Genomic DNA, 16297 nt, shown 5'->3' with positions numbered 1-16297 from the left:
TAAAAAATTTGTAACATCGTTATATAAAAAATTTGGATGGGTAAACCTTTTGTTACACTTTTTATTCAAATAACTATGTTCTAGCTTTCAATGTCTTAGTCGTTAGACCGCATTTTGTCTTTTTTAAATAGCATATGACAAAGGATTTTACGGACTAGTGTAGTGAATCACTAGATGATTCTAAAATATAACTTTGAATTAACAATAATTATGAAAAAACTAATTCAATTGCAAGGATAAACACGAGATTGAACAGTTAAATGCTTTTGTTCAATGAACTATTCCCAGTGTCCTAGAAAAGAAATGTAACATTGAAAATTGCGCTCAATAATAAATTTTTTTTTAATAACAGCAGTTGCTTTTTTTCTACTGCTTTATCATTGACTATCAAAATGATAGACGGTCGTTGTTAAAGCTGCTGTGACACTAAGCTGTTATTGAAATCAACTTAACCGAAAAGAAAAATCTAAGCTTTGCTGCACAATTGGAGCGCTTTGCAGTTGTTTCGGACTCCCTCCTTCTCTGCCTATATATTTATAATTGATCTCTAGAACCTCTGTTTTGTAATTTGCATCAAAAAAGACATAATTAATAAAGTTGGATACTCAAGTCAGTTTTTTTTTCTTTAGCTATTTTCTCGGTGTTCTTTTAACAAATCCAACAGCTAAACTAACCGTCTTTTTTTTTTCTTTTTTTTTTTTTTTTCGTCTTTATTTTCTTAGCCCTCATATAATCTTGAAGGCCGTTGTAATTTATATCGTAAAATTCTGTAAATTGTGCAAATTATAATTCAACTTTTATAAGTATTAACAAGTACATTTTCCAACAAAATATAATACAACATGTGAAGAAAGACAAAAGGGATGCAAAAAAATCTCTCTTTTGGGTTTGAGATAATATGCTCTAATTATAAGAACTCATGTTAGGCTCATTATCTCTGGCCATTGTACCCGTTTCCGTAGTAGGCTTAAAAATCAAGTCCGAACACCCGGAACACGTGTTAAAAATTCTGACGCGTGATTTCACTAGTTTATTCCGTGCTAGAAAAAATGAAAGTTAATATTTAAAACTACAGGTCAAGTGTTGAAGGTAATCATATAAGTTGCGTAACAATTAGTATTAATGCTGACGGCTAAGTAACAAGCTTAACACGTAGCGCTACAACACTTTCACTCTCTTTGCCTATTGCTATTAAGCGAAAACTTAGTCTTAAAAATAATTAATTGATCATCAGTTTTGCCACTTATGGTACAACACCGTAAACAATATATTAAAATTTTAGTTTCATAGTGTTTGAAAATCGAAATTGCAAAAAAACATGAGCTTTTATAGAGTTATAAAGAGGTCGTTGCAAATTTATGGCCAAAGACAATTTTAGTCTGAATTCTGTTACTTTGTTACACAATTATTTGGGAACAAATATGTTAAACCTGCTATTATTGTCGTCTGGAAGCACATTTTCGCAAATTTATTAAATCAAAGTAATTATATGATGTTATTATAGTACGCAGTTAAAAATATAAGTCAAAACATTAAAATGAAATATAACAGTAGCCATTAATTTTTCTATTAAAAATTACTTTGTTCTTTAATTTTTATGCGTGAACTTTATACTAAAGACTTCTAAATTTATTTAATCAAAATTACCCGTATTAAATGTATTTTTGCCTTAACTTTTTTTTAACCTTTCGTTCCCCAATAACCATTTTCATGGGTGTTGTCATAGTTTTTATATTAAGTTGAATTAATATTATTTATTGTATACATATGTATGAATATAAATAACTATACTTTTCTAGAGCGTCTTATAAATGGAATTTTACAAGCCAAACAAATACTATCCATCAAATTATCTGCAAGTAGTCCTGAAGTACAAGATGAACATACGCGACAAATGGATAAAGTTTATACAAATGCAACAAGTAAGTCAATACATCACAATATTTTATTGTTACACCACAGTTTACGTACTTACTTAAATTTTGACTTAGTCATAAGATTGATTAATGATTTCTTCTCCTCTATAATTCTGTGTTTTGAAAATAAGTACAGTCAATATTTTATGAGTTTAGCATTGTAAATATAAGATGTGTATACATACGTATTCTTATACACATTCCATAAAGAGTACAAAACTAAAAGGTTTTCCTACGTTTATGTATCACTCTAAGCTTATTTTTTCAAAATAAGTGTCTGAAGACTGTATCAATGCATTATTGGGTATAAAAAGTATATAAATGTATTTTCAGTAAGTGCATACTAGTAATCACTAGCTATGTTACTTTCATCAAACTTTAATTTTTTAAATTTAGTTCTTTACTTACTTCTATGTAACCATATATTTTGATGAATTTTGAAACTTTTGAAACAATATTTAGTAGGGTTCTTCTATAGAATAGCGTACTTATTACCAATTTATGACTGATTTACTTTACTTAATTTAGTTGTTACTTTATTAAATTTTGCCTCGTTTGGAAAAAAGCTTTGTATAAGTCAAAAATAAAGTATCCTTAAAAATGTATAGAAAATTTCGTTATTGTTTGGATCATGATGTAAAAGTTTATAGGTGTGCTGAATTGACGCACATTTTTGCTATTGAACTTAATGAATCAGATTTAACTCCAAAGAAGCGTTATGTCGATGAATGGATCTCACTACTAAATGTAAAATTTAAGTCACAACGCATGCGTGTTTCATAACTTTAAATTGTTAATCATGCCTGTGTATAACGCAAAAGAATATTGGTAGTATCAGAAAGTTAAATTATTTTTTTTTGTTCCTACATTATGAAGCAACAGCTTCAAATTTAATGGAGGCTTGTAGAAAAGATGTTAACTTGAAAAACGGTTTGCTTACTGATATACAATGTATACTTATGAAAGGAAAATTTTATTATACAGAAAAAATAATTTTGAACATACAATAATAGCTAAAATGTGCTTTTTACACTTTGAGAAAAGCTGCTTTCAAGACAAATCAGCAAATACTTACATGACTATTAAAATTCCTTACTAAAAAGAGTTGGAAAATTAGTGAAAAAGTAATTCTGACAAAATCTTAACAGAAACAAAAGAATTTAAAACAAAGAGATTATTAATTGAAAAGCAAGACGTATATCGGAGCAAAATACTTTAGAAATAGTAAGGTATCACAATTTTTAAAATAATTATCTACGTTAAGGTAGCTCCCTTGCGAAAACCTACGGAATGAAATATGTTTCATTCAATAGATTTTGATCTACTGAATCCAACGGTGTCCTTGTTTTTACCCCAAGTGGAAAAAAATCTCGAGATATTTCAGCTCAAAGTTGAACTGTTTAACACGAGCTCAAATGGGAGAGCATCAAAATATCAGCTTTATAGGCATTTCCTAACTCACAATAAAAAATCTAAGTAGACAAATTATGATGTACTTGTAGAAAAATCTCTGTTATTCTCAATACTGTCATATAAAATGCTGGTAATGGGTCATTTTCCAAAGATATTTGCCAAGAAAGATGTAAGAATCAGCTTCATGGTTATAAATGACAGACAGTAACAGAATACCAACACTGATGTACGTATATACGTATACATACGCGAGTGAAACTATCCTACTTGACTAGAGCAGTAGACAAGGGAGCTACCTTAATGTAAAGGATTATGTATAATATCATTGATGAAGTATTGTTATTCAATGAATATGTATTTAAAATTATTAAGTATTTCAAATCTACATTAATAAAAATTTTTTTTTAACATAATAACATGGAATGAAATAATAAATTGATACTTTTAATTATTTTCTTCATTTAACTTTAATTATGAATTTAATGTCAAAAAGTTAAAAAAAAATTATTCTTAAGCAATCTTACAAATACGAGATAGGGGTAAATAATCTAATTACGGGACACTGAAATTCACGTCTGTGCTAAATTGTTTGTTTATCATTATTTTTTTACGTAAATCATTACTGCGTGGGTATCTCACATAAGGTTTTCTGATTGAAGCCCAGATCTTATTACTCCGAACACCAACGAAGTTTTTTAGGTTCGATTTGTTGAAAGTCATTTGGTTAAACAGTCACGTATTTCATGTAAAGCATAATTCTGTAATTTACTTAATTAGAACAAGAATTTTCCAGTCTCTTTTTCTTCATTTGTATGACTAATAAGTGCACAGTTATTGGTACCTGCACAGTAATAAGGTCATTTACCCAGTATTAGCATATATTGTCATATTTAGCATATTTATTCATTCAGATTACTTTTTAAATGATATTAATTTTTTATTTACTTGTTAGTGTTTTTTTCTTTTTTTTCTGTTAATTTGTAATAAGTTTCACACTACAAATATTTACTTCTAAATACTGTATACGCTTAAATATCACGCCGAAAAACATCTAAGATGATTTTCCCTTAGCCTAAAAGTCTAATTGGTTACTAGCTGGTCAGTACATACTTTTAATTTTACATTACATTTTATATTACTTAAACAACATTTTTGGAAAAATGTACAATATTTTTTATTAATAACAATGTTTGTAATATGGGAAGTTTAAATGTGGATTAGAGCAGGGCAGAACTGTGAAAAAATTTTTAAAAACGTCACTACCGGTTCTGTGTGGCTTACAGCAAAATGACGTATTTGACAAAAAAATTGTTTAAAAGTTGAAAATGCACTATAAAAAATCAATTGAATGAGTTTCTATCAGCTTTGACCTATACTGTAATTTTCAAGAAAATTTCAAAAAAATTTGTCCTTCTGCCATTCTTTTTTAATCCGTAACTTATGTATAAGATAATATGCATTCTAAATTTCAGCACGATCAACACAAAACTATTCGAAAACCTCTAAAAAAATTGAAAAGGACCCTTTTGAAAAATGTCCATGGAAATGTTTTAGGTCGTTGTATTGTCCGAGACCAAAGAAAGATAAAAATTTTTGGGCCCTGCTTGATCTGCAGGAGAAAATTTTTTAGGCTGATATTTTTTTTTTTTAAAGAAAAAAAGGAGCGCTGCGGGTTCGTAAAATCAGTTCAAAATCATGATTATACCACTCACAGTAATAATTCAACTGTATCCTTGCACTTGTACGATGTACAAAGTCCCTACTATTATACACTCAACTATACAAGTTGATAACAAAACACTGTACAAAGATATAATGCAATTCGTTCAAAAAAAGAAGTAATACGGGTTCGAAAAATCATCTTAAAATCATGATTACACCACTCACAGTGAAAATGTAACTTTAATTCTGCAGTTGTACAGTTTACTGTATCCATACTATTATATACTACACTATTCCAGCCAATAAGCTAACACTCAGTGAAGATACAATGCAATTTGTATCATTTTAGGGTAGTGTTACGAGCTCTTAGCAAAAAAGGAGCGTTACGGACTTTAATAAAATCGTCGAAAAATCGAGATTGTAATGCACCAAACAAAAATTAAACTTTACCGCTGCACTTGAATTATACCATAAAACAGCTAAATTTTAACTCGCCATCTTCTGAGTCGACAACTGAACGCTTCAAAAAAATACATAACATTCCTTAGCATTACGGGTTCTTAGTTTTTATTTTGGGGAACAGAATCTTCAAATTAACGAGTCTGTAAAACTGGCTAATTGGAATAGGAAAATCGAAAAAAATTCATGCAGCATCCTAGACATGACATACATAATGTAAGACGCCCTAATTGAAATTCAATTACGTGCGATTCAGAGAGTATTTTCCGTTGAAATTTTAAATGTATAAGATTTAGGTTCCACAACTTTGACGGCATGCAACTCTTGGATACAATTTTTTGAAGATATATTTCTACTAGCGGCCTCCCCTCTCGGCTTCGCCCGAGACTTACTAAAAGGAACTCCGTAGTGTATTGACATGTAATGTGAAACGTTTTCTGTTAAAAATTTTACACCTATTCCTGACACTTGTCAGAAAAAAAATCTTCCTACTAAAAACATTTGTTCGGAATCCCTGCAGTATATTTTGTCAAATAATAAGCTGTAAAAATTAAAAAAAATATAATTATGCTAAAAAATACCGTGCGTTCTTTATGCCATAAAATAATCGTTGGCCATAAGGGGCTGTTGATTTGCAATTTATCCCGTATAATTTTTAGATAGAATAATTCAATTTAAATAATATAAAACGAAAAGGGCTATTTTTTTAAGCTAGTAAGATTAAAAACTCCCAAAAAATTTATATTAAAAAAAATCTTTTTTCGCTTATCTCATAACTTTATTACCAGAGTAGCAGAGTCCTGGAGCTTAATCTCTACATTTTTTATCGCCACAAAAATACAAATACATTTTCTACTTGTTTAAAAATCTAAAAGATTTAAGAAATAACTGTGAGGGTACAATGAAAAGCTGATCCCTCACGGAATGGATTCTTTATTTGTCGATTCAGACGCTGCTGTTCCAATCTAGATAAATTTTCTGCGTCAGTTTCTTGACGCCTAAAATTATATTCATTAAACACGTTTAAAGTTTTTCATTCACCTTCCAATTGACCCTCTTGCGACTTTTAGCATGCTTAAAACTTTTGTGACCCCTAAAGGCTGTTTTCTGTCAACTTTGCTAAGTTCTAATATATTTGTTGGTAAGGTAGTTTGACGTCCGATGATCTCGAAAAAAGACCGGTGAGCTTCTTAAGTAAACTCTTTATCAACTAAGGTTTAAAGCAATTGTGACTGCCTGGATACCTTAGGGTGATCTTCTCTGGCCTGCTGTTGAAGCCCCAGACTAATCGGGAGAAAAATTACAAAGGCTGAAGCTTTAGAACTAGTTGTAGAGATCTTTCCCAACGTCTCCTGGTATAACGTTGAAGACGTTGGTGTCAAAAGCACCTTTTTTTGCAGACTCAGTTGTTTTGGTTATCTAAGATGGGGAGATTGGTTCGTGATGCTTGCCAGTTAGCTCAAGTTTTTTTTCCCTTCATAGCTGTTAGGTTCGCCCAGCGCAGACCTTGGAGAGGATAGGCGATTCCTGGTTAAATGCTTAGAGTCAAGAGGGTGATATAGGGTTGTCGGTCACTGGGGTTCCCAGCCTTGCAAAGAACAAATCCGCTCGTGACGACTGCCAGTGAATGACTGACTTGGTTTAATAGTGGCCGTCTTTAGTTAACATAGTCTTTTAGTCGACAAATCACTTCCAGAAATGGTAGTAAAAATGTATTTTTTGGCAAGGTAGTTTAACTTAAGTGGCCCTTAAAAAAACCAATGAGATTGATGGTTTAGTAGACAACGTAAATACTTATAATGGTCCTGAAAAGGGCCAGTGGTGAAACTTCCAGCTATTCTTTATTGTTATCCTTGATGTTATTATTATTGTTGTTAAACTTTTCAAGGTAAAAACTATACTAAAACCATCTAAAAAGTGTCAAGAATCGGTATGCAAAATTTCAGCAAAATCGGTTCAGTAATTTTTGCGGTTAGTGATTACAACGGTTTTAACGACTTTGCTGTATATATAAGTAAGATAGGCGCCTTCTGCCCTACGGAGTAAATCAACGATTTCAGATTGGTGACCTTGAGAAAAAGTGTAACGAAAGTGGATTTTGCTTGATTCTCTCCCTTTACCCCGCCCCTCTTGACGTACTTCCGGTCCCTCTCCCACATCCAACATCATCTTCGCACCACACTTCTACAACATCATCTTCGCACCACACTACTACAACATCATCACACCGCACCACACCACATTTTTTGAATTTTACTATTTTTTTTCTTTTAACTGAGTAAAAAAAAAAAAAAAAAAAAAAAAAAACAGTTTTCAAAGAGATTTGAACCCCCGTTCTCTTGCCCACTGGGCAAGCCCTTTTTCGTTCTGCTAGGAGCAGGCCTGACATTGGAAAACCGATTACTTTATTTCATCTTACAGTTCGTAACTTATTTTCAATGTATATTTTCATTTATTGTGGATTTATTCATTTGGTTTCATTTTACATTAAATAAATAAAATGTTTAATAAAACTCTCCCTCTCCATGTGATGTGCATGGTTACCCCAAGCCCGCCCAAACAGCTTATACATTACATCTGTACCCCCTGTATTTTTATTAGTAATAATGATTTCAATAAATTATTATTAAGAAAAATGTAAAATTAGAGAATAATAATAAAGCTTTTTTGTTTTAATAATGAAATGTGGTTTTTTTTTTGTTAGAAATAAGTAATTTTACATATTTATATAGAGAAGCCCTGACTAATTGATAATTTACAACTGATTTTTAGTAACAAACAAGCAAAATTTATCGTATTATGGTGTTAAATTGACTTTATTTATGTCACAAAGTTCAAAATTTATCATTATTTATAAATGAAATTTAAAACAACTGTTTATTCACCTGCCTCTAAATTTTTAATGTTTGTTATTTGGAACTGTTCTTAAAAAAGTTATCTGAACAACGTGAGGCAGTCCACTAAAATTCTTTTATTGTATTATATTCCGTACCAATTATTTATTGCGTTTATATCCAATAATAATAATTTGATACTTAACATCCAGCACTGGAAAAAAGGAGTCTGGTTATTGATAAATATCACTATTAGTCTTCAAAATATTGAGACGTGAATAAATCATAGTATTTATGTGACAATGTATCCATGCAACACAAAAATATCATACATAAACTACAATACATGATAATCATGCATTGTTAAATCGAGATCCGCGCTCACTCAATAGTTAGCATTATTCAAAGTAAATTAAAAGACGAGAGCACCTTAGATTATTCCTTTAATGGGCTTGATTGTAATTTATCTTTTAATTTATTTAGGACTGGAGGACTAAAGCGTACTATTTCATTTAGTTGTACGCGGTTCTTTAATTACTAACATGATAATTTTATGTGTAGAAGATTTAAGTGTAATAGATGATTCTGTTTCAGGTGCTTGATTATTAATTGATATTTTCATTTATTACAAATATGAAAAGACAAGATCGTACTGGGTCATTTATGTTACAGGCGCATTTTAATTAACTGACATCACAATAAATAAAAATGGGGAAGACTTACATGAGCGTACAGGATAATTCTGTTAAAGGTGCGCGCTTGTGTATTAATTGACATTTTAGTTGATTTAAGATGGAAAGACTAGAACCTACTGGATCAGTTTGTTATAAGCACTTGTTTGTTTATTAATATTATGATAAATGAAAATTGACAAAACCTGGGAGTATTCAAATATTCCTGTGGAGGTGATTGTTTTTATAAATTGAGTTAAATTTAATTTATTGAAAACGAAAATACTAAAGCTACTTGTTAAATTAACGCTATTGTTTATTGAAAACGAAAAGACTTGAGTATGCTACTTATTTGAGTTGCGGACACAATAATAAAAACATGCTTTTTTCAAAACCGTCAATTCATGAAATCAAATTAAAATTAATTGTCGATGCAGTTTTTAAAAACATAAATTAATTTTAATAAGTGTACTTAAACAGTAACTGTCAAAAAAAAAAAAAAAAAAAAAATAGGCAAATGCGATTTGAAGGTACGGCCAGCAAAAACGAAAATGAATCTGTCCACTTGGCTACGGCGTGTTATATATGAGGGGGTACAGATGTAATATATAAGCTGTTTGAGCGGGCTTTGGGTAACCATGCACATCACATGGAGAGGGAGAGTATTCGCTTCGTGCAGCAATTTGAACCAACGCCACCTGCAAGGAAAAAGATGTCGATGCTAACTAACAAAAATTGCAGCATCAGATAGACAATAATAGATTACAAGTGTTTATTTCAACAATAATAAATATTTAACAATTAAAATAAGTTTTTTCAGTCCCAAGAAGCATATTACTATCAAATAATACATTTTTTCTTTAATTTCATGAAAAAAAATATATTTCTAGTATAAAATGGGTCTTATGTCTGAGTAAGCATAAAAAATAGTACTTTTTAATGTGATTTAAAAGTACTTTATGAAATAAAGTTATCTTCGAGAGAAATCGCAATACTTATAAACAAAATACAACTATTAAAGGAGAAAAAAAATTTTTTTATCAAGGTACTATTAAATAGGTATTTTTTGGCTTAGAGTACACTCAACACTTAAGAAAATTACGTCAGTTGTTAAATATACATTACTGTTAAAATAAACGCTTGTAAAAGATTATCGCCCATAAGATTCTGTATATTATTGTTAGTTAGCATCGACAACTTTACGCCTGCAAGTGACGCTGTTTCAAATTGCTGCACGAAGCGAATAGGAGTAGGGGAACTGGGGTAGAGACTTTTCCAAGCTGTACTCTAGTAGCGCCAGCCTATAGTCTGCGAGTCTCTAGAGTATTGAGCTCTGGTTTGAGGGGAATCGTTTCCAGAAATGGTAGTGAAAATGAATTTGTTTGCGAGGTAGTTTAAACTTAAGTGGCCCTTTAAAGAACCGATGAAATTGATAATTATGTAGGAAACGTAAATACTTGTAATGGCCCTAAAAAGGTCCGGTGGTGAAACTTCCAGCTATTTACTATAATTATTCTTGATGATGATGAGCTAGCTGCGGGTAGCTTGACTCATCCTCGGAGTCTCTGTGTATGGAGATCGTGCTGGAGGGAGGTACTCCGCTGACCAAAGAATATCTCGTCTTCAGGTCGTTCCCCGGATAACCAACCGCTTATTGTAAGTCGGGAAAGTGGGCCTTCTCTGTAGGTATGCCGTTGGGACGATCACTGAAAAGGAGGCCGTTGTGTCTGCCTGTACCCCTTGGAGCTGTCTTCTCTAGCTTGTATTTGAAGTAAAAAAATTCTCTGACGGCTTTAGGCTGGATGGTTAAACAGCCACAAAACTTTGAAGTGTTGGAAGAGGTTGTGCTCTGGCATGTCTCCTGGTATTTCGCTGGAAACGTTATCGTTTAGAACATTTTTTTATTGATCGCACTCATTAATCCTGGTGGATCAGGATGGAATTAGACGTAGGTTTCTTTCCCGTTGGAGAAAATGTTGTCAGTAGCCGGGATACCCAGCTGCACGACTAACGACGCTTATTTTGATGTACTGCCGGTGAACGACTGTGGATATCGTAAAGACGCTGAGGCCTATTATAACCACACTTATTTAATTATATTGCAAATAGCTTTGATTTTTTGTCTACGCCACCTATCGGATCCTACTGAACTAACGTGAAAAGCTAGCGTATTTTTGCTAATTTTTAAGCTTATTCATTGCTATTGTCATTCATTTTTTCCAGATAAAAACTATACTCAAAAACCCAGACAATGTCAACAATCAGTATGTAAAATTTTAGCCAGTATGGTTAAGTAGTTTTTGCGGTTAGCGATTACAATGCTCTTAGCAACTTTGCTTTATATATTAGTAAGATAGGTGCAACGAGGCATATATCATCCTTTGTTTGATACTTTATACAAGTGTACTCGTCCAATCACTGCTAAAAAGTTTTAAACAATAATTTATTTACAATAAATTGTTAAAAATATTGAAAAGATTTTATTTTTGATAAATTCTTACAATTTTATTACAAATAATGATCTTGAGCTTGCTTTAAGATCCATTACAGTGTAGTACTTCAAATCACCGCAGAAAGTTGTAATTAATGATGTGTTGAAAATAATGCATATAAAATAACTAAAGAAAAAATACTTTTGTCACATTAAACTTTTTTTAAATTGTTACCAAATAATGATAAATAAGTCCAACCAACCTTTTACGACTTCTCCTGCTTTAACACTAAATTAATCTTACTGCACTCAACCAACGTGAAACAGTTATAAATAATGATTCATTTAAAATAAATCTTTGAAAATAACTGAATTTATATTCGTTGCTGTGGAATTTTTTTAACTCTCCACGAAATGATAATTAGTGAATCGAACGTGTTCTACTTGTGTCTTTAATAAATGCAAAAAGAAGTTAAAGATCAATATTTGTTTAAGATAAAGCGTCAAAAATAGCTAAAAACATTTTTTTTTCATAATGTGCCTATTGCTTTTAGCCAAACGATGATAGATAAGTCCAACAAAACTTAAATTATGTCTTTTTTTCCACTAACTATAAATAAATACGTCTATCATTGCAGAAAAATTTTCGTTGATGGCGTCACTTCTACCTCGAAGGATGGAAAAAAACTTGAGTATATTAATATCTCTCCTAATGTTTCCTCTTTTAACTCTCTCTTTCACTGTTCTTTTCTTGCAAAAACTGCAATTCCCAAGACCGAGGTATGTAGCCAATACTTTCTCATCGCTGGCTAAATCGCACGAATCTTTCCAAAGCTCAGAGGATATACCATAAATAATTCAGAAAGTAGCCAAATGAACCTAAAAAAATGCCAAATCCTTCTTAGAGATGGCCCTGCATATCCAAAACATCAACCTAGTATGACTAAGACTACGTTAATTGTTTAAAGCAACTAGTAATAATTCAATTGGAGTGATTTACTGCATTTCGCACGGTGACTATCTAAGCTCTCTTCTTTTTTCTACTTTTATTAAACATATTGTTTTTTCTTCAAAAATAAAAACCAAATGGAAATTGATGAATTTATTGAACTACTTCTTTTCACAGATGATGTAACTCTTCCATTTAACGATGAAATAAACACAAAATAAATAAGATACTTTAGAAAATACTGTAAACTAAAAAAATTGAAGGTCGATTTAGAGAAAACAGTGTTTATGCTGTTCAGAAATGCAGAAGGATCAAAGACGAGAAAAGTTATTAAGTTTAAAGACAAACCCATGTAATGTACTTATCATCAGAATCTTTTAGGCCAGCACTGGATACTAAACTATCCAAGAGAAAAGTTACAATAGAAGTTATTGAAAGAATTTAAACAATGAGGAACAACACCAGTATATAACAGATAAGCATTTGAATACCATGATATTTTATGCTTACTCTACAGATATAAATTGTGGAGCCTCGCTCGTAGTATAGAATTAGAAAAATTTCGCACACGTTCTGTAAGTGATTTGTTTACCCACCTGTATCTTTAAATATATTATTAAACTTGAGACAGGCTCTACTAGCTTAAAGTCTTGTATCACAAAAATAGCTGCTGACATTTGGAGATAAAACCTTAAATGCGAATACGTTTGATCAGTTAAATAGCTGCAACACTGCCTCATACCCCATTTCTTAGCACGATGGGTGCTTAAAAAAAAACAAGCTTAAAAAAATCGAACACAAGTACATATAGCTTGGGAACATTGAATCAGTCGTATAAATCCCTGTAGTTAAAAAAACTCTTGAAAATCTACGCTTGTTCAATGATGTTCACCTTAGAACAAATACTATATTTCACCAAAAATCAGGTTTATCATCATTTTTTTTTTTTAAGGTAAGCTTTAGTGACAGGGGATCCCTGCTTGCAGTCAGTATTTTTATACTTAAAGATAAATCATGTAAAAATCATTACCTTTATCTGTACAAAATAAAGTTAACTTACAAGATAATGATATTGCAGAGAAAGTTTTATTCTGTCAATCATTTTTGATTTAATCTCTGCTCATTTAAATATTCAACAAAAAAATTTTGTTTCCAATGTGTAAAAATGTTGAAAAATTTATTTTATAGATGGTCTTGGAGTATCAGGAAAAACCTTGTTGTATAAAGCATTAATAAATTGCTTTATTACTCAAAAAAAAAAAAAATTTTTTTTCAAAGGCCTGGACTGGCACTGCATTAATACTACTTTCAAAATAAATGAATAATCGTAAAACTTTTCGCTTACATTTTGATTTCAAGAACATTATGAGTGCTTTTTTGAATTTGAATCTAAAAAACAAATTACATGAGTTTGATTTAATTATTTAAGATAAGGCTCCTAGGATTCTGAAAAAGCTCTAGGCATAGTAGAAAAAACTTTGCGTGATTTATGCAATACACACATTTATTTTGGAAAAAAATAATTAATTTTAAGAGATTTTCGTCAAACTCTTTCTGTTATAAAACACAGTAATAGACGTATTGTTATATTGTAAACTGTTAAGTCATTATTTCTTTGGAGTTCTTTTAATATTCAAATATTAAATACAAACATGCGTTCAGTTGATAAAAATTTTTTTAAATAAGAGTTAAAAATTGGAGAGGGAATTATAAAATCACTAATCATCTCTGAAAAATGAAAGTCAATAATTTATGTTTGAAAATATTCAGTAAAAATTTCAAATCTTTATTATGTAATGTAATTTTTTCTTCTCATAATGAAAACACTATTTTCTTTCAATATCAAAAGTTTTCATGTAATAAAAGGAAATACGACAAATTATAATAGTATAGTTTGTGCTACATTCAATAGGGTCGATAGAAGGTTTTTTCGGATGATAACATTTATATTAATTTTTCTACTGAAATACAATAGCATAAATGCTTAATTTTTTTAGTTTTTATCGTATCATATTTTATTTTCAAGTTACTCATAATTCAAGATTAATTATTTGTTTAAATGATTGTTTAACTTTATGTAACACTTTTAATTTAGATTTATTTTGAAGGGTGGGTGAAGCTCAACTAAAAAAGCTTCCGGGGGTGAGTGTGACCGTTTTCACCACAACAACGGTATAATATAAAAAGATCGGGAAGCTAACAAGGAGTGAGGACAAGCCAAAAGAAAAACGGAGTTAAAATAAATCAGTTTGAGTTGGTTAAAAATCACAGAAAAACGACAATATAACTACGTATGTTTTTGGAGAAACAGATGGAGAAGAAGCTGAGGAGCTGAGGTAGAGTGAGGTGAAATAAAAACTTAATTCTGATGGGTTAAAAATCACTAAAAAACTACAGAAAAACTCTATCATTTTAGGAACTAAGAAGAAACTAGTAGAATTAAAGAAGAACTTATTAACGACTGAGTCCCACACAACTATTTTGTGTGTATATATATATATATGTGTATATAATATTAGTGAGATTCCGCCCCTTTTAAAGTTTCATTTCCAACCCCCACAATTATTTTTTATGCCATGTGTTTTTAGGTTATGACAAATATATTCACATGGTAAACATATTTGTGCAATATAAAACAGTCGTTGCTCGGAATACGTGAAAAAAGAACATGTATCTTGCAATTTTATCACTTTTGTAGATCCTTATAGTCCTTCCGTGATAGTATCAGGAGAATTTTTTGATTTCATTCTCCACTCACATTCGACAATATACGCGGTATGACAATTTATCTCTCTCTTGATAAAATTTCAACGGTGATAAGGGATCAGTTTTCAAATAAACCTAATGCTTTAAGCTTTATATGCCTTTTTTAAATTTTTAAACCTTTAAAAAGAAGACTGTTTTAATGTTAACGTATTCCCCTTAGAATATAAATAATGACAAAACTTTTTTATAAACATGTGTACATCTTACAGCGCAATGAATGTTAATCAAATTACTTGGCACATTCTGTAAGTTGAATCATTACAGTGATCCTGCTTAACCAAAAAATATTTCCGTTGTTGTATTAATGTATAACTAAGGTTATTTACATTTATGTATGTATTTGTACTGTGTGATATGAAGACAAATAAAAAATTAAAATTTTGACATAGTTTATTACTAATATACCCAAAAAGAAAGCTTAGAGCACCTAGAACTTAATACTTTCATATGAATTAAAATATTATTTATAATTTATAATTTATAAATTTATTTATGGTCTTACTTTAAGCAATATAAAGACTTGATTACTGATTATTCGTATTTATGAAATTCATGAATTTGCGTCCTGGGCAGTGTAAAAGATATAAATAAAAAAATGTGCTTAAATGTTATTGTTAAAGTATTTATAAGGTTGGTAAAAGGCGCACAGTTAGCAAAAATAATCTTTTTTTTCATAGTAAAATGAGGCTCTGTAGGAGAAAGATTTTTTAATGGAGTTTTTTTGGATCTTGTAGTTTTAATGGTAGAGCATACCAGAAAAGTATTATGAGATCTCATTTATCAAAACCTAACCTAAAAATTCATGTTTATCTATAATTTTTTACGTTTTTTTTTTTTTTTTTTTTTTTTTTCAACCACAAGTGTTTATAATTTGGCAGGATCGCTACTAACATAATATGGTTCAACTATAAAATTTCATAATAACGCATTCAAAAAAGGCTAAATAAAATTGAAATATGCATTTTTTATTCAGAATAAGATGTTTTAAAAGAAAAAGATTTTTTTACAAACTTTTCTCATGATATATGTATGATGACAGGGTACAGCACAAAATTGTTGAAAAATTTTATTTATAAATATCACACATAGAAACTTATGTTTGTCTCAAATTTTTTTCAATTTTTTTTTCTCAAACTTATTAGAAAAATGTATGCTAAAGTATTTATGACTTGATTAATTACTGCATTTAAAATAAC

The 16297-nt window shown here is 30.4% G+C and overlaps 1 protein-coding gene across 1 annotated transcript in view; it reads left to right on the top strand.

The window, feature by feature from the left end:
- The window catches only part of REPTOR (repressed by TOR), a 401948-nt gene that overhangs the window by 352493 nt on the left and 33158 nt on the right, over nucleotides 1-16297 (top strand). Inside the window, exon 4 of the mRNA XM_014354886.2 lies at nucleotides 1800-1922. Coding sequence (XP_014210372.2) covers nucleotides 1800-1922 — 123 coding nt within the window. The remainder of the gene's footprint in view (nucleotides 1-1799; nucleotides 1923-16297) is intronic.

Source organism: Copidosoma floridanum, unplaced genomic scaffold, assembly GCF_036245765.1.
Source record: "Copidosoma floridanum isolate Cflo_tuat_1 unplaced genomic scaffold, Cflo_Japanese_pri ptg000031l, whole genome shotgun sequence".
Taxonomy (NCBI): Eukaryota; Metazoa; Arthropoda; class Insecta; order Hymenoptera; family Encyrtidae; genus Copidosoma; species Copidosoma floridanum.
The sequence above is the reverse complement of the archived record's forward strand: the minus strand, read 5'-3'. Positions and strand labels throughout refer to the sequence as shown.